This window comes from Spermophilus citellus, assembly GCF_964194105.1.
Source record: "Spermophilus citellus genome assembly, chromosome: 2".
Taxonomy (NCBI): Eukaryota; Metazoa; Chordata; class Mammalia; order Rodentia; family Sciuridae; genus Spermophilus; species Spermophilus citellus.
Genome location: NC_138183.1, coordinates 240245498 through 240271857, shown reverse-complemented (window position 1 = coordinate 240271857; position 26360 = coordinate 240245498). Strand labels below are relative to the sequence as shown.

Below are 26360 nucleotides of genomic sequence, written 5' to 3'. Positions count from 1 at the left end.
CTATTTTATTAAGATTTAGGAATAGATATGATAAAAAATAAAATAATAATATTGTTTGAACAAAAGCTTTGGTGATCACTAAGGCGAGAGTTGATCACCATTTGCAGAAGAAGTATCTGAAATCAAGCAGTATGTATTTGCAGGTAGTCTTGAGAGCCATTTTAATTGAACACCAGGTTTTTATTCTTTGAGATACCATAATGAAATAAATTACATCTAGTTAGTGCATCAAGTAGAAAATGACCAGTACACTTTTCAGCAAACACTGATAGATTTAAGCTCACCAATAATGTCATTTCAGGTGATTTAATGTGCTCTGTCTAAACTGGACCATGGAAAAAAGCAATAATCTCACAGTATTTATTCTCCTGGGACTTTCCCACAATAAGAACATAGAAGTTCTCTGCTTTGTATTATTTTTACTTTGCTACTTAGCCATTTGGATGGGAAATGTGCTTGTAATGGTTTCTATCACATGCTCACAGCTCATCAGCCAGCCCATGTATTTCTTCCTCAATTACCTCTCGCTCTCTGACCTTTGCTACACATCCACAGTGACCCCTAAATTAATGACTGACTTACTGGCTGAACAGAAGATCATTTCCTATAATAACTGCATGGCCCAGCTGTTTACCACCCATTTATTTGGAGGCATCGAGATCTTCATCCTCACGGGGATGGCCTATGACCGCTATGTGGCCATCTGCAAGCCCCTGCAGTATGCTGCCATCATGAGCAGACAGAGGTGCAACACGATCATCCTGGTGTGCTGTGCTGGGGGATTTGCACACTCTGCCAGTCAGTTTCTTCTTACCATCTTCTTACCCTTCTGTGGCCCCAATGAGATAGATCACTACTTCTGTGATGTGTATCCTTTGCTGAAATTGGCCTGTTCTAATACACACACAATAGGTCTCTTAGTCATTGCTAATTCAGGGTTAATTGCACTGGTGACTTTTGGTGTCTTGATGTTGTCTTATTTTTGTATATTGTACACCCTAAGGGGATGCTCCAGGGAGGGCCGCAGCAAAGCCCTTTCCACTTGCAGTGCCCACATCACTGTCATGGTCCTGTTTTTTGCACCCGCATTATTCATCTACCTCAGGCCACCCACGACATTCCCACAAAACAAAGTGTTTGCTCTTTTCTACACCATTATCGCTCCTATGTTCAACCCTCTGATCTACACGCTGAGAAACACAGAGATGAAGGATGCTCTGAGGAAAGTTTGGTGTCATCGAACACTTCTGAAAAGAAAGTAAACTTGTGGATTGTTTCTGCTTTTCATGGTGTGGTACCATGAGAGCACAACCTTACATGAGACCCACTCTTGAAATCCTCCTGTCCTCAGAGCTTGGAGAGAAAAGTGATCAAACTAGGAATATGTCCAATCTGTTGTTTCATGATCCTGCCTTGATTCATCATCAACAAACTGAGCACTATTTTTATTTGTACCCTGTGCAATCTTACTTAATCATTGGATTGTGTTCATAAGATGCGAAAGAAACAATTTCTTTAAAATGAAGGATTATATGGTAATATGATAAAAAATGTATGCTTTTCATGCCTTCAAGTACTGAAAGGCTGAAGAAAATATTGCTTTCCTTTTTTAAAACTTTTCACTGAAACATAAAAATACAGATAATTGCACATATTACCATTATCACCAATATACAACTCACAAGTTTTCACACACTGAGCACTATTGAGTAATCAGCATCCAGATTGAGGCAGAAATTATCACTATACTAGAAATCCTTCTCATCCTCTTAATAATAAATAACTTCATGAAATCATGATCTTCATCTCTAAAATCATTTACTTTTCCTTGTATTTGTAGAATAAGAATGATACAGATTATGCATTTAGTATTTGTCTTGTCATTATTAGATTTGTGAGAATCATTCCTCAAATTTGTGAAATATCAAATTATTTTCCATAACATGTAGTATCTCATTATATGAATTTAAAATGAGTAATTTTTCTATTATCTTACTGGTAGAATTTGTGTAGTTACCCCTTCAGGGAAATTATGTATAGTACTGCTTTGAACATTTTGGAACATATCTTGTTAATAATGTGTTTCCTGTTCAGTTTTCATTATGCTTTGTATTGTAATTAATACTTAACATTTTAAGAAAGGTATTGTGTATTCATTTTAATACTCTATCATAATGTGTTACTGATACAAAATGAAAAATATTAAAATAAAAAAGAGAATATTTACTATTCATGGTAAACTACTAAGATAATTTAAGTTAAAAGCTTAGAAACACTGGAAGTCCCTGGCCCTTGTAGGATCTATGTAATGGGATATGGGGAATGCTAATTAGCACAACATGCCTATCAATCATGGGCAAAAAGAAGTAAGCTCTGAAAATAGTAGTTCACCCAAGGAGTTAAAAAATAAAGTATAACTCTCAGGGATGCCTCATTAAGTTATGTTAGCAATATTAATACATTGTTAATCATTGTTGGTAGTTTTATGAAATAAGATCTCTGCAGCAAATGGAGCAGTTTAATATATTAAATTAAGCTGAGTAAATTCTGTATTCATTTTCTCAGAAAATCTACTTCATGGACTCATAGTAAAGCAAAAAAGTCATGTGTTTCTGCCAACAGATTCCCACCACACTCAAACATACCCACATGCATGTACAAGGATATCATATATAAAATAAGCACTTTCCAGGGGCTTCTATTTCTGGCATAATTTGAATAAGTCTATTCATATAGAAAGCCCAAAATGAAGAAACTATTTAACTTTTGTTCACAACCATACAACTACTCAATTAAAAAATTACTTAAGACAGGAAGAAATATGGTTGGAAACAGCTAAAGATGTAATTCATGGGCTGAAGCTATGTGTTAATAAATTACTCAGAAGAGAGAATAGAGAAAAATCTAAATGAAAACAATTAAGGTGATATTAAGATACATTGAACTACTTGTGCAGAAACCTCCAGCCCAGGACATGATCAGTAGTAGCTCAGTGCGCACCCAGGCCCTCCTGATAACCAGATGATGAAAGGGCTTACGGATGGCCACACAGCAGACCTCCCACAAACTGTTAGCAAATTGCATGCTGCCTGCTGCTGCCTGAAAGTACACTGTCACAGTACACACAGGTTTGGTTACATGTGGCCATCACCATCTTGGGACACCATCCAGGGCCTGGAGATATGTTTATTATTTCTGCTAGGTGTGCTATTGGCCACCATCTGACTGCCTCTTTACATGGTCACTTCTTGGTGTGAGCACATCTCTGATGGTCTCTCTGAAAGTTAAAATGGCATTGAGATCTTAGGACTGCAGCAAGGCAGAGCCTGGAGAAGCTGAAGCCCAGATCTGTCAGATTGCAGCTGAGATTGCATGAGTCAGTCTGGGTCTGGTAGACCTATGAAAAGCTAGAGAATAGGGGCAATTCCACAGAGGAAACATAGGTTGGAAAAACTGGGAAAAAAAATGAGCTCTCTCCAGCTCAGTGAGTCTTAAAGTCCATGGAAATATAAGGGACCAGTTACAATGGGTGGAAAGCCTGGAAGAGGGTGTGAGAACATCTTGCTATCAGCTCATCCACCCAATTGGTATGGCACCCAGGGGACTGGAGCTAGCATCAAACTTCAGATAAACCCACCTATCCATGGAGAAGGGAAGCTGAGAAAACTTTTGAAACTCAACAGAAGTAATTGCTCAACTTTCCATTGAGACTTTCTTTTATTTTTATTTATTATTATTTTTTTTATTTTTTAAAATTTTTCCCCTGTCTCTCACACTTCTACAAATTTTGAATCAAATATTTTCCACACATTATTTTATTGAGGAAAAGGATATCTGGATAGTATACTACAGTTTTGTTATGTATTCTTATATTTTTACTTTAAAAAAAATCTGTATATATTTTTTATCTCTCCTATCTGTCTCCCTGGATTCTCTTTCTCACTATTCTCATACTAATATCCAACATCTATTAATTCTTTCCTTGCTCTTACTATAAATTTTTTCCTCTATATTCCCCCCTCCTTCATGAACATCACATCTTAAGCTATGTCTGTTTCCTCATTATCCACCATTATAAATGGTAGACTCTTGTAGTAAATTTACTATTATATTGTTAATAATCAAAGATCATTTTTGTCTATTGTGACAAAATTGTAGATGCCTTAATAGGAGCTACTTGGTTTCAGGTTGTATATTGTTTCATTGGGTGCTCTTAATACTGGTCTCCCCCTTAAAGGTGAGGTACCGGAAGCCTTAGGAGACACTATAAGACTTCAGGGTAGAAGCTGTACAGCCTCATATACATACCGCTAGACTAGATGGGAAGACACACACATTACAGTAAAAAACAATGGAACAAAGCACTTAAAAGAAACCAAGAAGTTCCAACAATAGAATTCATAGACAACACAGTAGAAGAAATGTCAGAGAAGGAGTTAAGGAAATACATAGTTAGACTGATCTTTGAAATACAGGATATCAGAGAGAAAACCCAGGAAGTAAAAGATCACTTTAATAAAGAGGCAAAGATTATAAAAAACAATCAAACAGAAATACTTGAAATGAAGAAAACAATAAACCAAATTAAAAATTGAATGGAAAGTATCACCAATAAATCATTTAGAAGACAGAAACTTAGGCAATGAAGACAAAATATATACTCTTGAAAATAAAGTTGACAGCACAGAGAAGATGGTAAGAAACCATGAACTGAACTTCCAAGAAATATGGTATAACATGAAAAAACCAAATTTAAGGTTTATTGGACTAGACAAAGGCATGGAGGTACAAACCAAAGAAATGTATAATCTTTTCAATGACATAATATCAGAAACTTTGTAAAATCTAAAGAATGAAATGGAAAATTAGCCATAAGAGGCTTACAGGACCCCAAATGTACAAAATTACAGCAGACCCACACCAAGGCATATTATAACGACATTAAGGATAGAATTTTAAAAGTTACAAGACAAAAAAAATAAATAAATTACATATAGGGGAAAACCAATTCAGGTTTCAGCTGATTTCTGAACCCAAATCCTCAATGCCAGGAGGTACTGGTATAACATATACCAAGCTCTGAAAGAAAATGAATGCAAACAGAGAATTTTATATCCAACAAAATTAAGCTTCAGCTTTTAAGATGAAATAAAAACCCTCCATGATAAGCAAAGACACAACAATATGCTGTCTTCAAGAGACTCATCACCTAGGAAAAGACATTCACAGACTGAAAGTGAAAGTTTGGGAAAAAAACATATCACTCACATGAACAGTGTAAACAAGCAGGGGCTTCCATCCTCATATCAGACAAAGTGGACTTCAAACCAAAGTTAGTCAGAAGGGATAAAGAAGGATATTTCATACTGCTTAAGGGAACGATACATCAACAAGACATAACAATCATAAATGTATATTCCCCAGACAATGGAGCATCTATATACATCAAAAAAAAAAAAAAAAACCTTCTCAATTTCAAGAATCAAATAGACTACAACACAATAATATTGGGTGACTTTAACACACCTCTCTCACCATTGGATACATCTTCCAAACCAAACAAAAACTAAACACATTATAGAACTAAATAATACAATCAATGACTTAGACTTAATAGACATACATAGAGTATTTCATCTTTCAGTGAGTGAATACACATTCTTCTATCATATAATAATGGAATAAAACTAGAAATCAACCATAATTTTTAAAAAATAGAAGCACTCTTACACCTGGAGATGAAATAGCATGCTATTGAATAAAAACTCAACAAATAAATGATCTAACATTACATCTCAAAGCCCTAGAAAAAAGAAAAAGAAGTCAACACCAAAAGCAGTAAAAAGCAGGAAATAATTAAAATCAGAGCTGAAATCAATGAAATTGAAACAAAAGAAACAATTCAAAAAATTGAGAAAACAAGAAGTTGCTTCTTTGCAAAAATAAAAAGAATTACAAACCCTTAGCCATGCTAACAAAGAGAAGGAGAGAGAGAGAACTCAAATTACTAAAATTTGCAGTGAAAAAAGGAAATAGCACAGTGGACACTACTGAAATATAGAAGATAATATAAACATTTTGAAAATTTATACTCTAATAAGATAGGAAATCTTAAACTCATAAACAGATTTCTAGAGACATATGATCTACACAAAATGGATCAGGAGGACATACACAATTTCAACAGATGAATTTCAAGCAATGAAATAGAAGTTGCCATCAAAAGTCTACCAACCAAGAAAAGCCCAGGACCAGACAGATTCTCAGCCAAGTTCTACAAGACCTTCTGGAAGAATTAACACCAATACTCAAATTATTCCATGAAATAAAAAAGGAGGGAACCCTTGAAAACTTATTATACAGGGCTAGTATCACCCTGATACCAAAACCAGACAAAGACACATCAAGGAAAGAAAACTTCAGACCTCTACAATGAAAGCTACAAAACACTAAAGAAAGAAATTGAAGAAGAACTTAGAAAATGGAAAGATCTCCCATGCTCTTGGATAGGTAGAATTAATATACTTAAAATGGCCATCCTGGGGCTGGGGTTGTGGCTTAGTGGTAGAATGCTCACCTAGCACATGTGAAGCACTAGGTACCATCCTCAGCACCACATAAAAAATAAAAGTATCGTGTTTTCACTCACAACTAAAATTTAAAAAAAAAATTGACCATATACCAAAATTGTTATACAGAGTTAATGGAATTCCTATTAAAATCCAAATGACATTCATCACACAACTAGAAAAAACAATCATGAAATTCATTTGAAAAATAAGAGACCCAGAATAACAACAACAACAACAAAATCATTAGCAAGAAGAGTGGAGCAGGATACATCACAATTACAGACCTAAAACTCTACTACAGAGCAGTAGTAACAAAAACTCCATGGTGTTGGCAACAAAATAGAAAGGTAGACCATTGGCACAAAATAGAAGATACAGAGAAAAACCTAGATAAATGAGGTTATCTTATACTAGACAAAGACAGCAAAAAGATACATTGGAGAAAAGAGAGCTTATTTAACAAATGGAAAATGGGAAATCCACATGTAACAAAATGAAATTAGCCTCTTTCTCTCACCCTTCACAAAAATAAACTCAAAGTGATTCAAAGACTTAGGCACTACAACAGAGACCCTATGCCTAATAGAAGAAAAAGTAAGTTCAAATCGTCATCATGTTGGCTTAGGACCTGACTTCCTTAACAAGACTCCTAAAACACAAGAAGTAAAATTAAGAATCAAGAATTGGGACAAATTCAAACTAAAAAGCTTGTTCTCAGGAAAGGAAACAATAATGTAAGGAGAGCCTACAGAATAGTAGAAAATCTTCATCACACACACCTTAGATAAAACACTAACCTACAGGATATTTAAATAACTCAAAAACAGAACAGACACTTCACAGAAGAAGAAAAACAATTAATCAATAAACATATGAAAAAATGTTCATCATCTCTATCAATTAGGAAATGCAAATCAAAACTACTCTAGGATTTCATCTTGCCCCAGTCAGATTGGCAATTATTAAGAATACACGCAATAATAATCCACATCAATGTTGTTATCAGCTCAATTCAGAATAGCCAAACTATGGAACCCACCTTGATGCCCTTCAACAAGATGAATGCATAAAGAAAATGTGGTACACATACACAATGGAATATTACTCAACATTAAAGAAGAATGAAATTATGGCATTTGCAGGTAAATGGATGGAACTAGAGAATATCATTCTAAGTGAAGTAAGCTAATCATAAAAAAACAACAAAATCCAAATGTTTTCTTGGATAAGCAGATGTTGATCCATAGATGGGTAAAGAAAAATGAAGGAACTTTGGATTGTGCAGAGTTGAGTGAGGGAGGGGAGGATTGGAGCTGTGGAGATAGGAAGGACTGAGGGATGCCACCATGTACAGCCAGAGCCATGAGAATTTATGCTCCCTTTGTATACAATGTGTCAAAATACATTCTACTGTCAGGTATAACTAACTAGAACAAAATTTTCTTAGAACAAATTTATAAAAAAGAAAAAAGAGTAGAACATTTAAAGTTCTATCAATAACATATATATTTTGATATGGTATATTAAGTGTGTACTATTTAATACACACATTGAACCACATGAACCTAAAGAAAAAAGTGTAAAATCATAAAAAAAAAATGTGTTTGCCAACTTGCTAGGAGTTAGCATTATGCTTTGAGTTGGCATTTGATCTGATAATTGACTGACTGCTAAATTTGTGTTTTCATTTATTTATTTATTTTTTAAATTACAGAAACCTGGAAATTAAAGTTCATTGTTAGTTCTGTAATTTGTTTTTGACTATGGAGGAAGACTTTGGGGAAAAGCTTTCCCCAAGGTCATTATCATTTTGCTGCATTCTTTTTAAAGAGACCCTATAAGAAGTAGATAAAAAAAGAGAATTTATTGTCAAAGTTAATATGAAACTGCAGGTTAAAGTAGGTAAGAGAACCAGGAAAAACAAAGACTGACTTCTACCAGCTTTTGAATTTAAGGTATCTGCGATTCTCTAGTGATAACCATTTCAAAGCAATTTTTCAGGTATCACTCTTCTTTTACTTCAATCTGCTGTACCCATATTATCTAAGGAGGAGATAGAAAAACAAAGGAAATTCAAGCTCCAGAAAATACAGGTAAGACTTTTCTTTTTCTTTTAAAATGAATACAGAATGTTTGTTGGAAAGGGTAATTCATTTAAATTTCTAGATTTTCTATATTTATAATAAAATTGCAATACATGGCTTCCTGAAGTAAATGAAGAATGAAATTATTAAGATGATAAGATAAAATGTTTTCTATACATGACTGTGAGATAGGGTGTCACGAGGGTCACAAATAGAAAAATATCAATCATTGCAAAGGATACTGTGGTGTCAGGTTTCAAATACTCAGCAAGTTGAGGACTGCATCATTGAGATGTGGTTTTGTTTAAGGAGAAAGAAGATTTCCTCTAGGACCCTGTGTTTTGGATAGCAGAGAGAAAGTTCTTCAGCTTGTGCCTGGTTCGGAGAACCAATCAATGTAGGTGATATTTGCCAAGATTCATATGATGTGATCTGCAGTAAATTCTCACTGGAGAATAGGCTGTTTTTAAAATCAGTAGACAAACTAAAGAAGTATGAACATGGTAGGGGATGTGCTTGATCCCAAATCTGAATTGCATTGTTGCTATTACCATTGCTGTTATTACTATCAGCATTTTGTAATGCCCCAGAAAAGGCAGAACTCTAGTGACTACCAAATCCAGCACACAAACTTGATGGTACACTGACCTGCAATTTCCCCAAAGCTGGAAGTACCAAGCACAATAGAGGCAATGAGTGGGCTCTCAGCATTGAGCTCAGAAGTCATGAACACTGAACTCAGTGGATCTGAAGGGATGTGTTCTCCGTAGCACAGTCTGGAAAGAGAGGAAGCATTTATGTGCTCCACTTGATTTGAGGAAGAATCTAGAAAACCCCTTTACAATTATTCCACATACATGTCTCCACTAAAACATACCAGTAATCTCTACTAGAGTGTCTGGAATTCCACTACTGAATGTACATCTTTTTCAATAATACGTTCCCCTGTTGATAATTTTAATTGTCATTCAATGGTAATCTCTTCTGAAATATTGAATTCTCCAAAACTGGGAGAGCTAATGCAACTACCATAAACTGGAAATATCAGAAGGATACACACAAAAAATGTGAACTGAATGCAGCCTTTTTCTTTTTTTTATTTTTACTTTTACTTTGACTCAGTTAAGAGGGAAATAGTGTTTTGGCTAATCCATGATTATAAAAGTGATTTAATTTCATAGTAGAAATAAGTGCTATCGTGATAAGTGATAGTGAGACTGGAACACTGTCATTTCACAAATGAGATAATGGATTCTCTGGGAAGATAGATGATGTATCTATGCTACAACAGCCTCACTTCAGAGTCTAATTTGCATGGTTTTGATTCTCTTTCTATTTATTAACACCACATCTGGAGCTTGCAGCCAAATAAGGGGCTATGAAGTCATTTAGACAAGATCCAGGTTCATAAGGAGGAGAACCTGCGGAAATTACTAGGCGCAAGTATTTGAGGACTCATGAGTGGATATTGTGAACAGGCATGGAAATACTCAGCAAGGAAAGTGAGGACATGTTTTTACTTATACATCAAAAATAAAGAAAAACTATTTTTTTGTATACAAACATTACTATTTCCTCAAACAGATACTGATTCAAAATTATAGTGCTTTATGAAAAATAAAAACTATTTTGATCAAATTACATTTTCATGTAAATGCACATATGCCACAATGAACCTCACAATTCTGTATAAATAATATGCATCAATAACAAGTAAAATAAATAAAAACAATTTGTAAAGAAACCTTAATAAATAGCGAAGGAGGAAATATACCTGGTAACAAGTGAGACTCAGGGGATTTAAATTATCTCTCTGGACATTGTTTCTTCATCTGAAGTGAAGAAAATGGATATAATATAGAGGTAAGATAATGGAAAAGATGAAATTCATCTTCACATGTGTTTACTAATCAGGAGTAACTACCCATTTTTCTAGAATCAAGTACTAGAAATATCTATTTGTTCAGAGTTAGAAATAAATGCTGATGGTACTTTCCATGTGTCCTTCAGGTAATTTGTCTCTGGGGAACATGGCCTCATGGACTCATCCCATGGAAAAAATAAACAATGTAACTGAATTCATCTTCTGGGGCCTTTCCCAGAACCCAGAAGTTGAGGAAGTGTGCTTTGTGCTGTTCTCATTCTTCTATGCAGTCATTCTTCTGGGAAACCTCACCATCATGCTGACAGTTTGCACAGGCAACCTGCTCAAGTCTCCTATGTATTTCTTTCTCAACTTTTTATCTTTTGTAGACATTTGTTATTCTTCTGTCACTGCACCCAAGATGATTGTTGACCTGTTAGCAAAGAACAAAACTATCTCTTATGTGGGATGCATGCTGCAACTCTTTGGAGAGCATTTCTTTGGTTGCACTGAGATCTTCATCCTTACTGTAATGGCCTATGATCGTTATGTGGCCATCTGCAAACCCCTGCACTATATGACCATCATGGACAGGGAGAGGTGCAATAAAATGTTGCTGGGGACATGGATAGGTGGGTTCATACACTCCATTATCCAAGTGGCTCTGGTAGTCCAGTTACCCTTTTGTGGACCCAATGAGATTGATCACTACTTCTGTGATATCCACCCTGTGCTGAAACTTGCCTGCACAGACACCTATATTGTTGGTGTTTTTGTGACAGCCAACAGCGGTACCATTAGTCTAGGGAGCTTTGCAATCTTGCTCTTTTCCTACAGTGTCATTCTGGTGACTCTGAGGAAGCAGTCGGCAGAAGGAAGACGCAAAGCTCTGTCCACCTGTGGCTCCCACATTGCAGTGGTCATCATCTTTTTCGGTCCCTGTACTTTTATGTACATGAGGCCTGACACTACCTTCTCAGAGGATAAGTTGGTGGCTGTATTTTACACCATTATCACTCCCATGTTAAATCCTCTGATTTACACACTGAGGAATACAGAAGTAAAAAATGCTATGAAGAAACTGTGGGGCAAGAAGGTGTTTTGGACCAATAGCAAATAGTTGGAAGTATTAATTAAAACCCTGTGGTCTTATGAGTTATCTTAAATGTTCTCCACTATGATTAACTCTCTGTACAGTGAAGATCATCAGAACAATGTCACAGGATTTGAGGGATGAACAAATGAAAGAATTACATATTTTACAGAGGAAAAGTATGATTGATATTATCGTGCTTACTTTGTAATCAGGTAATATCTTTAAATCTGTATGATGAAGTATTCCTGTTACTAAGAATCTAAGTAAGGATTACTAAGCAGGATTATGTTTAGAGTCATTATTTTCTTTTCCCTTTCATATTTTTGTATTTTTATAAAGAGAATATGCTAAGAAGTATTACTTAATGCTGTTTCTATGGTTTTGAACTCTGATTGGTGCATATTAAGCTTTCATATGTACATATTGCAAGGATTGTAGAATACATAAGCTCAGTTTGCTAATTTAAATTCTCCAAAAGATGAAGAAAACTGAACATAGTAAGGCTGCCCTGAGAGTTGAAGTGTTTGCAGAATGTCAAGGAGATAACACCCAAGCTGGAAAAAGAAAAAAAGATTAGATCAGATCAGATCAGATCAGATCAGATTAGATTAGATTAGATTAGATTAGATTAGATTAGATTTGATTCCATTCGATTCTTGGGTTTGTGTCTGTGGCTGGGTGTGGAATATGAGCATTACTAATGGAAAGGACAATAGTACTTAAAAATGACATACAGAGTTGATGTATACACAGAAATAAAGATAAAGAAACAAAAAACGTTTTAAAAATCCACAAGATTCCAAATTTGAAATTAAAAACATGTTTAGGCATTCTGCTTGAACAATACAAAATTGTGTTGATTTTACCACTTTAGACATTCATTTGCTGGATCTCTGTGTGCCTCTGTATTCTCAAATTTCAAAAGGACTCAGTCAATGTTTTTCAAACTCATGATAATTACCTTGAGAGCATTTTTTTTTTCATGCACAAATGGAAATTGTAAAAGAGACTCATCAATTTGGCACAGGTTAAGGGTCTACAAGAATCTACAATATAAACAAGTTTCCCTGTTATTTTCCTTACAGTCAATGCCATGTCAGGAAACAATTTGAGAAGCTGAGACTTTATAATTGTTCATATTCCCAAAACTTAAGTGCTCTATCCAGTTGATACAATGCAAACAGGTCTTGTGAATATGTGTCCCCACGTGTTATGCTGACCAGAGAGCTAAAATGGAGCTGAGCTTGCAAAACCATATAATAAATAAATATCATGCATTTGATAACTTCTCTCCACAATACTCTTTGTTTTATGTCTTTACTAAATAATCGATTGTCTGATATTGCTTGGAAGTAGTAGGTGCCATGTTTTTGATTCACTGAGACCAGTAAGTAAAACAATGATAGAGTATTCAAGTTTTCACCAGATACTTCATAAAGTTAAATCTGTTTATGAATATTCCTGAGTCAGTCCCTGTTGGAGGAGACAGAGGATTTGTAGTGATGCCTGGGAAGGAGTTGAACAAGAATCATGAAAACTCAGACTCTTTCCAATTCTTAATCCAAAATCAGAACATCCACTTGTGAAAGGAACATGAATTTGAATAGTTTGAAAGGTATAATAAAAATTTTAATGCTATTTGCATGTCTTATGTAAAGATTAACAAATCGTACCTCAGTAATATCCGTTTTTTTTTTTTAAATCTACATTTTTTTTTCTAATTTCACAGCATTATACAGGTTGGGACATTTTCCATGCTGTACCTTTACCAGAAGGATACTTTTGAACACTTATAAAGTTTTTTTTGTCTTTTATTTAATGAGTGTATATCTCCTTGGTACTTACTACAGTGATACATGCATACACATGTTTATAGCAGCCTAATTCACAGTAGCCAGACTATGGGACCAGCCTAGGTATCCATCAATGGATGAATGGATAAAGAAAATGTGGTATATAAACACCATAGAATTTTGTTCAGCCACAAGGATAAATGAAATTATGGAATCTACAAGAAAATGGATAGAACTAGAGAAAATCTTGCTAAGTGAAACAAGTCAAATTCAAACAGTGAAGGGTTGTAGATTTTCTCTCATATATGGAAGCAAGAGAAGAAAGAAGGAAAGAAAGGGAGGGGTGGATCTCCTAAAAATCAAAGAAAAATCAATGAAGGAAAGGAATCAAGGATGACTGTTGTGTGTGTGGGGGGGGAGTAAATAATATTTAATATTGTGGAATAATATTGGCCAAATCGAATTGTTATATTGTGTGCATGTATGAATATTTAACAATGAATTCCATCTTTCTATACAACTACAATGCACCAATGAAAATGTGGAAAAAAAGAGGATATAAGTATAGTAAGAGTGATAAATTTGAAAGTTTGAAACAAATAGATGATCATATTTAAATTTCAAAGTTCTAATTACTGAAATACACCACCAATAGGGTACTGATAATTAATTACAGCAACTCCTAATAGTAAAATGCAAACGGTATACTTATATCACATTGTACATGTTTAGAAACACACAATTTTAATTGAAAATCTGCAATGTAAAATACATACATGTTTTTTGAAATTGCTTTCATTTTTCTTTACTTCAATGAAAAGAAATGAATGAAAGTAGTTAGCACCTCCATGAGCCCTGTGTAAACTGAGTGACCTTGAGCCATTAAGAAAGGAAGCCTGGTTTTAGGAACTCCCAGTCAGAATCCAATGTTTGGAGAAGGCCTGTTTCAAGTGGCAACCTTGAAATAGTTCATGCCTCAAATTCAGGCTCAGCTCTGAAAATGGGAGTGACAGGAAGAACCTGCTCTGTAGAGGTGCAGGTTTTTCAGTCAAGGTATTTGTTTCTAAGGCAGGACAGAACTGCAGTTCGTATACTTTGCCCTGATGATGCCCATATGTGTGGACTCAGGACGAACAGAATAAGTTGAAGAATGTCAGAGCTAGGAGGGACCAGGAAGTCATCTGATCTACTTCTCTTGTGTGAAATCTCAGGGAGGCAAAGCAACTGAAAGAGAGTGGCCAGGGGTCTTCTCTCTTCCAGGCTTGCAAATGTGGGTGACAGCACATCCCACCTTTGTACCTGCTGTGTTTACTGATGTTGATTCTGAGTAGTGAACAAGATCAGGCAAAGGGCACCAACACGAGAGGCTTCAATAACTTTCTTTGTCTGGGCCCCACACTCTCCTCAGGGCCTTTTAAATGCCTGTGATTCTCAGTGTATAAATGAGGAGGCTGAGCAAGTGGGAAATCAGTGTCAACAGAGCAAACACTATGCCATCACTGACAGAATCAACCCTGACAAAAGTGAAGAAGAGGGACAACCATAGTGGAAACCACAGGGATGTCTGAGCCACAGGTGGAAAGGCTATGAGGTGGCACTTGGAGGAGCAGGTCCACAAGGTGAACAGGGTGATGATGTAAGAAATTACAAAGGCAACAAAGTTCAAAAGGGACATCATCCCTGGGGTGGTAATGATTGTCATGTGCAGGAGCCTCATGTCAGCTCAGGATAGCTTCAGCAAGGGGACTATGTCACAGAAGTAGTAGTCTTTCTGATGGGGGCCAGTCTCCCTGAGCATCTATCTGTTAGGAACTTAGACAGAACTGGGGGTTAGCACAGTTCATATGTAGACACAGGGGTTCCCCTGAGGGATGAAAAAAAGGGTTGAGAATATTTCATTGAGAAAAATGATGGTACTTGGGGTTGGAGGAGGGGATTCCCAGTCACTTGAAGTCTGTTGGATTTCATAAGCTACTTATTACATATAAAAGAGAGCTAACATGGTATCATAATCCTTCAGATGAGGTCAACACTGGTGAAGACTTCGGCTTGTCTTGGCCCCACACTCTCCCCAAGGCATTCTTCATGCCTGTATTTAGACTTTGATATTTGGTATAAAACTTCCTCAGAGCATGTTCTGTGTGTCTGACAGTTATTACTGTGATTATCTCTCCAATTTCCAATCATAAAAATGGAACAAGACTTACAATTTTTTTTTTCAATTACAGGAGCTCCTGCATCACCAACAAGAGAAAGTCAGAAGATAAACCATATTTTGCAAGGAATTTTAGAAATAAAGTCAACCACAAAAGATTTGAAGAATTCAAACTTCCCATGCTAATACCATTCAGTTAATAGGCCCATATATTTTAAAAAAGTAAATCTCCATTTCTTTATTTCTCTGAACTTATATATACAAAAGCCTTGTTCAAATGACCTTTAGATCTCTCTCAGATCTTAAATTCTAGAACATATTCTCTCTTGAAAGAACCTAGATATAATTGACATCATAGTATTTTTAAATGGCCATTATAGAGGATCATAGTTTGGTGGTCCTGTCCTTGTTTAGAAAATTGTTATCTTGATGAGACCCCTCTTGTGGAAATCAAGAGGTCCTAAACACTCACATTTTGAGATTTGAACTATAGTAAATAAAACTAAACAATAGGAAAATATGCACTTAGTATGTGTTTTAATTCTTTATTAACAATGCCTTTAAAGTTAATGTAATGTGATTATACCATTTACTTTGTACTTATCAAAGCTCTTATTTCATGGTGAGAACATCAAATAGATGTCCTTAGTCTTTGTCTTTCCTTGAATACAATGTTGTTATCATATTTAGTCACCATGCTATACAAAGTGTCTCCTGAACTTTCTCCTCATGTTCATTGAAATTTTGTATCCCTTGACCTCATTTCCTTGGAGTGTGTAGGAAAAATAACCAATTTTCAAGTATAAGAGACAAAGAACTAACATTTTCTGTTATTCTATCACCTGTATCATGGATTCCACTAAGAAACTGAATTGAATCTACTCAAAGTATTATTGCCTGTGTGCAGCAGAAACCAAAGTGTTAGGGTAGCAAGGAGTGCATAACCACGGGGTGATGAAGATTTCAGTAATAATATTTCTTCACACAAAAAAAAACAAGACATGGCCAGGTGTTGTGGCACATGCCAGTAATCCCAACAACTCAAGAGACTGAAACATGAGAATTGCAAGTCAAAGTAAAACTCAGCAACTTAGAAAGATGCTGTTTCAAAATAAAAATTAAAAAGGGCTGAGGATGCAAATCAGTGGTTAAGTGCCCCAATGCCACACACACACACACACACACACACACACACACACACCCCCACACACCCACACGTGTCCTGCCCCCAAAATTAGGAAATTTGAATCAATGGAGGAGGCAAAAAAAAAAACATATTAAAATGAACTCAGCTTCTGTTTTAATGTCAATCTGATGACAATTTGTTTTTGTGAGATTATCCAAATGAAGAAACTGAGGGTGAACAGATACCTACAGCTTGAAGACAAATACCTGATTCTGTTGCTTACTTTTTATGGCCTACTGTTGGTGTGTATGTAGGCTACATTCTTCACTACAAAATTAATTTTACTTATTGTGAAAAATTTGCCACTTTTTTCTCCTGAGAGAATACAGATCTTTCAGAAATCTACTTGAATATGGCTTATATTTATCTTTTGTTAATACTCATTCTCAATTTTATCAAAAAAAGAGGGTGAAAGGGAGTTGATCCAAGCATGGAAGGCATTACAATTGCCTTTCTTACCTATGCTTCATTAGAGAAATAGTAGGAAGAGATTGGTTATTTTATACTTAGGTATTTTGTGCTTTTACATCATAGTAATGACCCATATAATATGCTGTCCTTTATGTCCAGTCTCTGCAACTTGACCTTTTAAACTGCTTCTTTCAAAGTACCATATAGTAAATTTATTACAATTGTTATTAATTCAAGCACATGCCTCTACCTCCCCTGCTATATTTGCCACTACTTTCCTTAGATCTGCAGACTAAATGACCATGTGCAAATGTCCACCCTAACAATCATGGTTTGCACAAAAAGCATTTAATTTTGTTTGATGTGCCTCTAGGAACTCTAGTTCCCTGGATTCAGATGTCATAGGCTGACACTAACTGGGTTTAATTTAAGACTTTATGTTGGGCCCACTAATACTTCGGGTAACTTTTTTCCCCCATGCATCAATATCAGAGTCATCTTCCTCGGCTTGTCAAATCATATTTGCAACTTACAAGAACTAGATGTAAAAACACTGAAATATTAAGGAATTCTCATTCAGAAACCACAATGTATTTTAATTCTGGAGACACTTAAATGTGATAAATGTATTAGTTTCATAGGAATGCTTATATGAACAAAGGCATGAAATATGAAGGAACATGAAATGTGTTTATATAACCCATCCAGCACTGTATAAAAATGTATTTACACTTGCTTATGCTGTTTCAGAGAGAGAAATATAACGATTAGCTATTAGATAGAGGGAGAAATATTTCTGGTTTTTTTGCAATACTAAATACTATTTTTCTGGAAAATGAGAATGTTTGGCATATTTTTTCATCAGAAGTTTACCACAAAAGTCATAATTTGCCATATTTTTTTAGCAATGGTATAATAACACCAGGCTGGCACTGAATGCTATGCTTGTGTGTTAATGGAATAAAACACTGTTGATCATACTTCTTAACACTGGGGATGGTCCAAATTCCCTGATTCTAAGAATATCAAAATCATCAGTTCCCAGATTTTCAAGTGCAAGTATTCAGATGTTCTATCAACAATATGAAAACTACTAGAGAAGATTATTCAAAATACCGATATTTGTAAAACCCACAATCCTAGATTATGGGTTCAGAAAAATGGCAAAGTGATTTTAATTACCAGCCTAGTTTGATTACTTGATCTAGGGGACATAGAGACCTATTGCATGCAATGTCTAAACTGGGACTATAATGATGGATTTGTTATGGTTCTAGGGCATGGTTTATAACTGTATTATAACTTTTATCTCCAGACTTCTATATATCTGTTTTTAATTCCATGAGTAAGCCGACATCAGGTATCACTCTTAAGCACTATAATGCTTCCCATGAGCCATAGTTCTACCCCCTCCTTCAACCATTAACATAAATGTATGGAGAAGCAGGGTCAGACTGGTGGATATCACTGTGAAGCAGAGAGACAGAGATACACATATTCACCACAATAAATAAATAAACAAACAAACCTATCTCAGGTACTGGTGACTAATGGTGAAAGAGATATCTATCATCAGAGCACAAGAAGTGAGCACAAAAAGAAAGCATTAGTCCAGTATAAGTCTTTCTAGAACACGCAGGAGGAAATAGGGTAAGAGAGTCCAGTCAAACACACATAAATAAATAAATAAATAAATAAATAAATAAATAAACATCGATTCAGTAAAGCTGAAAAAAATTTATTTAATTCAAACTTTGAAGAAACTATGATTTTCAAACTTTGTAGAAACTATGATTTCCAAAACATGCATTTCAGCAATTTTTATTCAACCTGTTAATTGTGTCAGAGTTGTCTATGTTGTCAGGCTTGGCTATGTTGTCATTGTTTCTCTAGCTTTCCCAGGAGTCACTATATATTAAGAAGCACTGCTGGTTATAGACTACGCATAAAGTATAGTTAGAAGAAGAACGTTAATAAAGTATTATAATTAATGAACTAAGAGATATATTTATTCAGTGTCTTAAGTGTTGAGAAAATAAAATAAATACTAAAGCCAGAGAATAAAAACTTATCTTTTGTCTTTAAGCTTACTTTTTGTTATTTTGATAGGATGTTCACACCTCTGCAATCAATCCAAGATTACTGCAATGAAATGTGATTATGTTTTGTAGGACTGTTATAAAAAGGCATTAGGTATGATGTCATGTATTCCAGACTATTCAAAATTTAAGTGCCTATTAATTGCTTAATATGTACCAGAACAGTTCTTAACCCTTAAACAAACTCAAGTATTTCATAGTAGGTTTTAAAATCATTTAAAGAAAATGGCAAAGGGTAAAAATGAGGAAAAGACAATGATGCTGAGATTCTGTGCTTAAGAATTCTTCAGCTTTGGAGCTGGGTTGTAGCTCAGTGGTAGAGCATTGCCAAACACATGTGAGGCCCTGGGTTCTATCCTCAGAACCACATAAAGATAAATAAATAAAGGTTTTGTATAAATCTACAATTATTAAAAAATCTTAAAAAATATTCCTCAGGCTTGATATTTTAGAAAAGTATCTGATGAAGAATTAACAAAATTAATATTGAGTAATGATTAGTGATAATCCAGTTTTTATTAATATGTTTTTTTCTGTCATTTGTTTCTCCATAATACCTCGTTATGTCATTATTTTGTTCATTGTGAACTGTATATAAGCAAGACTGACAAAATTTAAGATCATTTGTTTAAATTATTACTCTCAACTATTTCCCACTGGTCCAAAACACCTTCTTCCCCACAGTTTCTTCATAGCATTTTTTACTTCAGAATTTCTTAGTGTATAAATCATAGGATTTAGCATGGGAGTGATAATGGTGTAAAATACAGCCACCATCTTATCCTCTGAGAAGGTAACATTGGGACGCATGTATGTGAACACACAAGGACCAAAAGAGATGATGACCACCGCTATGTGGGCACCACAGGTGGACAGAGCTTTGCACCTTCCTTCTGCTGACTGCTTTCTCAGGGACACCAGAATGACACTGTAGGAAATGAGTAAAAATACAAAACTCCCCAGAATGATGGTACCACTGTTGGCTGTCACAATGGCACTGACAATATAGGTGTCTGTGCAGGCAAGTTTGAGTATAGGACGGACATCACAAAAGTAGTGATCAATCTCATTGTGTCCACAAAAGGTTAGGCGGACTACCAGAGCCACTTGGATAACAGAATGGAAGAATCCACTTACCCAGGTCCCTAACAATATTTTACTGCATCTCTCCCTGTCCATGATGGTCATATAGTGCAGGGGTTTGCAGATGGCCACATAATGATCATAAGCTATTACTATGAGGATAAAGATCTCAGTACCACCAAAGAAATGCACCCCAAAAACTTGCAGCATGCACCCCTCAAAAGAGATAGCTTTGTTCTCTGCTAACAGGTCAATAATCATTTTGGGTGCGGTGACTGAAGAAAAACAAATGTCCACAAATGACAAGGAGTTAAGGAAGAAATACATGGGTGTTTTCAAAAGATTCCCCATGAAAATGGTCAGCATAATGATGAGCTTTCCCAGAAGAATGACTGTGTAGAAGAATGAGAACACCACAAAAGAGACTTCTTCAACTTCTTGGTTCTGAAAAAGTCCCCAGAAAATGAATCCCGTTACATTGTCTATTTTTTCCATGGAGTGAGTCCAACAGGTCAAATTTTGAAAGAACTATATTACCTGAAAATAAACATCAGAAAGATTATCAGCATTTATTTCTAACTCAGGATAAACTGAATGATCACAGTGGTCGAAAATGGAAAAATCAGTACTGACTACTGACTGGCATGCTTCTGTAAATTAGATAAATTATATCTATTCTGATAATCTTTCCTCTATAATATGTCCAATTTATTCATGTCGAATCAGGAAACAAATTACAGAGAGATAAACTGCATCTAAGTGTTTACAAAGTCACATATCTAATTAAGGGCTATACTCCATGTATGTATAATATGTCACAATGCACTCTTCTGTCATGTGTATCTAAAAGAAACACATTTTTTTAAAAAAAGTGTTTATCTTAAGATATTTATATTAATATTTGTAGATAAAAATTCAGTTAGTTCTCTTTCTTTAAAAGATACAATGAACATTGGGTATAACTCTGTTTGCGGTTATGGTGTCAATTGTATATCTGATGAAGTTTCCCTTACTTGGATCATAGAAGTGAAAACATGTCCAAATGGTCCTGTACCTGGTCAATACCTCCACTCAGGAGTTCCTGATATGTCTATAGTGGGTGACTTCTGCAGGCTCCCCTCAGATATTTCTGTTGAAGAACTTATGGCCCCTGTTTAAGCTAAGCTCCTACAGTGAAGAGGTGCTGGAGTGTGCCGTAGGAAAAAGAGGACAGTTACACAAACTTGATGCTGAAATGAGGGTTCTGTAAACAGGATGAATCACTCACCGTTATAGAGATTTTGTTATCTCATTTTTGCAAGGATGGATTTTTAATTTCATTATCACTGTAGGGATAGTAATTTCTACCTTGATATTCAATTCCTCTTGTAGGTTAGAATAAAGATAGAAAACTAAGAGAAAAAGAAGTCATAAAAGAAGTCTGTGGAGACAATGAGCCCTGTTTGATTTGAAAGAGGGGAAGTGAAGTCTCAGGATACTTCTCTATCTTCAAACTCAGAACAATAGAGGATTCTCCAGAATTTACTATGGCTTGGTATTTTAACATTTGTCTAGTAACTGAAAAATGTAACAATAACAAGAACAACAAAAAAATGTTCAGAGGAAAGACTCTGCCCTTTATTGTCTACATCCTTCATGTAACCTTCCAATTTTTTAGTCTCCTTCCAGAATATTTGAGTTCTCCTGGCCTGGGGTGAACTCAATAGTTCAGGAAGAAATTCTCCTTTAGAGACAATTATTATGGGTTTAGAAAATGGTTGGTGTTTAATTTAAATAGATTTAATTTAACTTAAGTGGATTTTCTATGTTGGAATTTCAGACACACTAGTGGGGCCAATTTCAGTTTAGGTAGAAAAGGGGAATATGGAGTTATTTTGACTAAAGGAGTTTATTAGATTCTTAATAAAGTCAAGCCATAGGCATCAATGATTCCTGTCATTATCCCATGCCTCTGTAACCCCATCCCTTCAACATCTATCTAGTTCACTGCTTCCCACTGCAGTTGAACCTGGTGCTCTCAGGTACCCTTTCTGCAGCACTATTGTCCCAGGGATTTTCTGCTTTTGAACAGTTACAGGTTTTGTCAGGACTGTATGTTAGAGTTGCTAATCATCAAAGTCCACCTTCTCTTGTGCATCACACACTAATGATACTTATAATGGTAATAACATAATAGCAATACTATAATTCAGATTCAAAGTCAGGCACATGTCCCTGTTTTTACACAGTACTTCCTCTGTTGCTTTTGTCCTGATTTTAGCAAAAAATTACTATTCTCAACTGAGAAGCACTTCATTATAAGAGAAATCAAATCATAGACTATTTCAACAACTGTGAATTTATATGACTTGAGTGCTTTAGAAGAAAATGAGCACCTACACACAAGTTGTGCTCCTCTGGTGCCCATAACACAAAATTTTAGAAGTCTTTCACCAATTGAATTTAAGACCCACTTAAAGGAATCAACCCTCCACTTTCTGATCCCTTAAAATGGGACAGGATTTCGCTTTGCTTTGCAATGACTGGCATCATCTTATTATACTTGTATTGCCCTTCCTCAGAGTTCTGTCTGGATGCACTTTATTATATTATCATCGTAATGTTCTCCTCTATAACTTCTTTGAATAATGTCTTACAGTTATATTACAAGTATTTAAAACACTGTTGTTGCACTAATTTTTATGCCACCAAATACTAAATATTTGCTAAAGAATAAAGATATCTCAAAAATATTTTGCAGGACTTGAGTTTTGCTTTATCCTGGTGTCTCTTCTGAGTATGATTTTAGTGCTAATGTCCAAAGTGAAATAAGTGATTCTTGAGAAATTGATTTGTGAATAACCAGTAGTTAAAAATAACTGATACCCGAAACACAAAAGATTCTAGACATCAGACTTCCCCATTCTCTCACCTAATCTGCTGTTGCATCAAAGCTTTGGCAAGGAATGCTCTTTTCTCTACTTATAAGGTATATTTTAAAGTAATGATGCAATATTGTAATGACCTTAGGGAGAGCTTTTCTCAAATACTTTCACCATAATCTAAACCAAATCACCAACCTGACAATGAGATTTAATATAGAGGTTTCTTTTGAAATTCTTTAGATTAAAAAATATCTTTTCTCCAGCCTCAGCAAAAGTAAGGCGCTCATCAACTCAGTGAGACCCTTTCTCTAAATAAAATACAAAATAGGGCTGGGGATGTGGCTCAGTAGTCAGTGCTCCTGAGTTCAATCCCTAGTACCTCCCCCACCCTACCCAGCCAGAAATAAATGTAATTGCTTTATTTTAAAACAAATTTATTAACACATTTAGAACCATAGTAATTCAAAACAATTTATCAAACACAAGTAATTTTAAGAGTACATACTTTGCTCCTTTAATGATCTTGGATATACACATTTAATTGTAATTTCATAAAATAATATTGAAATATGTTTTTATTTAATTGATAATAATTGAATTATTCTACTCTTTTGAAATTTTATTTGATTGCAATAATGTGGATTGTATTGTTCTATTGGGGTTCACTGCTTTTCTATTTCATTGTATGTAACAGTTTCTGTATGTAACGGTTTTTGCAGATTCATTTTGACATTTCCTAGAATTGTAATGTGGCCTATGATTCTTTTAGATTTAAGTAAAATCCTTAATTAATATTAGCTTTTGAACATGAAAAGTATTGCTTTTTAACTTCCTATTTCTATTATTTTATTTCACTTTATGTTTGCTTCTTTGTTTTTTCTTTCCTTTCCCCTTAATACTCATCTCACATTCTTCCTTTTACTAAAAAACATCAAGGATATATTGTTCATATTCTCATTATCTGACTTTAGCTGAAGAAATGATTTAAAAAAAAGAAGAGGAAGAAGTAAAGAAATGATGATGTTTAGATTTGTGCAAACTTTCAAAATGATGTAGTTCATAGAGTCCAAGAGCTCACTGAGTCAATGGAATACCAACAGTAGTTTGGGATATGTACTTCCACCAGTTCTTTCTGTCCATCACGCAGGGGCCCAACCGATCAAATTTGAAAAATTGTTAATAAGTATACATGGTATCAATTTGATACATTTTATTAACACTACTCTTTCCTGAGTTCCTTTGCACTTAATTATTGAATTGGGGGTGGGGGGTATGCATCAGCTGTCAGATTCATGAGTCTCACAAACTAGGAAGTGAAACATATGATTGTATTCAAGTTTCCGTCAGTGACTTTGTACACTTAGGTCATTTGTAACTTAGGTCATTTACAAGCTCCAAACTGGAGGACCTCGGTGAGTCTCCTCTTGATTACTATGAGGGACACAAACAATGTGCATAAGAACTCAGACTCCCCAGTTCCGCAGAGAGCACATCTGGTCAACAATGGCATTTTACAGAGATATGATGACAATATCAACTGCCAGTCTTGCAGTGGTATATCCATAACAATGTCACTTAATGTGTAGCCTTTGCTAATGAAAATAGTGACATCCTTTTTCATTTCAAAGTTGAAGAAATTAACTTCCCTTCAACTATTTCTTCCTTGAACACATTAAAAGAGATGGACTTAACATTGACCAGGCATGGGGAGATTCCCATTCACCCCTCTTTTGTTGATTAATTGTTAGGTCAAGGTTAATAAAAGATAAATATAAAAGTTAGGAAAAGTTTAAGAAAAGATAAATATGACTTATGGTCAAACAGATGAAGGACTGTATTATTTTGAGAGAAATGAGATGATAAATTTCTCAAAGTCAATTTTTTTTTGTACCAGGGATTGAACTCAAGTACACTTGACCACTGAGTCATATTTTCAGCCCCTTTTTTGAAATTTTATTTAGAGACAGGGTATCATCAAGGTGCTTAGTGCCTCACTTTTGCTGAGGTTGACTTTGAGCCACTGCGATTACATGCATGTGCAATCGCACTCAGCTCAAAATCAGTTTAATCTGAGAGTTAATAATGTTGCCTACATCCACAAACAGAACATGCTTATTTATAAATAAGCAGCTGATCAGGGCTTGGTGGTTCACACCTGTAATCCCAGCATTTTTGGAGGCTGAGGCAAGAGGATTTCAATTTTGAGACTAGACTCAGTGATTTAAAAGGTATTAAGAAAGTTAGCAACACATTGACTCAACATTTTATAAAAGGTTGGTGATGTACCTCAGTGGGGTAATGAACCCCTGGGTTCATACATCTTCAGCCTCTGCAGCTATAGACTTTTTTGTTCATTTTCACCTCCCCAAATTTGATAATCCCCTGGGAAATAATCTTTTCTAGATCAGTATCTAAGCATCTAAGCTGGAACCTACTTGATCTGCTATTATTGTAAGAATAACTAATGTACATTTAACTTTCATTAGCAAAATGTGAGTGATGTATTTACGTGGCACTGCATTTTTTAGAAGAAAGATTTGTTCAATAAAAGAGTTAGAATATATAACATGTAGATTTTTTGACATTGCCTTTTTTTAAATTACACAAAAACCGCACAATGGGAGTGCCTAGGGCATATTTCTACCTGCAGTAGGTACCTCAGTCACAGTACCTGTTTCTTAAACCACGAGATAACTACAGATGGAAATCTTGGTGGCAACAAAGATTTTGCTTTTACCCTTTGGTTTATGTCTGCAACTGTACATGTTGAAATGTGTATGACTCATAAATAAGTTATACAAACGGTCACTAGATGTTTAACACCTTTTAACTTTTAAGAAAGCCCAACCAAAGTCACAATGAGATGTCTCAGCACACTCCAGAATTATAGCAGATAAAAATTAACAAGTAGCAGCCATGGTGTGGAGCAAATGGGGCTCTCAAACATTGCCAGTGAAAACATATAATAGGATTCCCATGATAAAAGATAGTTTCGTGTTTCCTCAGAAGGTCACATATGTAATCCATTCTGGGGGAAACACCTAAGAGAAACAAACATGCTTTTGCACAAAAACTTATACACCACGTTCCTAGCAGCCTTATTCTAGAAACAATATAACCAACAACTGGTAAATGGAATATTACTTAACAATA

General features: G+C 35.1%; 2 protein-coding genes and 1 pseudogene across 3 annotated transcripts; 2 read left to right on the top strand and 1 right to left on the bottom strand.

Annotated features, from left to right (window-relative positions):
• Window positions 1-332: 332 nt before the first annotated feature.
• On the top strand, window positions 333-1262 carry LOC308641825 (olfactory receptor 4P4-like; the record flags this gene model as incomplete). Its single annotated transcript, XM_081280412.1, has 1 exon — window positions 333-1262. The coding sequence occupies one exon, from the start codon at window positions 333-335 to the stop codon at window positions 1260-1262; it is 930 nt and encodes a 309-aa protein (XP_081136538.1).
• Window positions 1263-10686: 9424 nt separating this feature from the next.
• LOC308638705 (olfactory receptor 4S2-like) lies at window positions 10687-11640 on the top strand (the record flags this gene model as incomplete). Its single annotated transcript, XM_081276398.1, has 1 exon — window positions 10687-11640. One exon carries the CDS (start codon window positions 10687-10689, stop codon window positions 11638-11640), a length of 954 nt encoding a protein of 317 aa, XP_081132524.1.
• Window positions 11641-19906: 8266 nt separating this feature from the next.
• Window positions 19907-20844, bottom strand: LOC308639612 (olfactory receptor 4S2-like; annotated as a pseudogene). Its single transcript has one exon. The product of its transcript is annotated as an olfactory receptor 4S2-like (transcript).
• Window positions 20845-26360: the final 5516 nt, after the last annotated feature.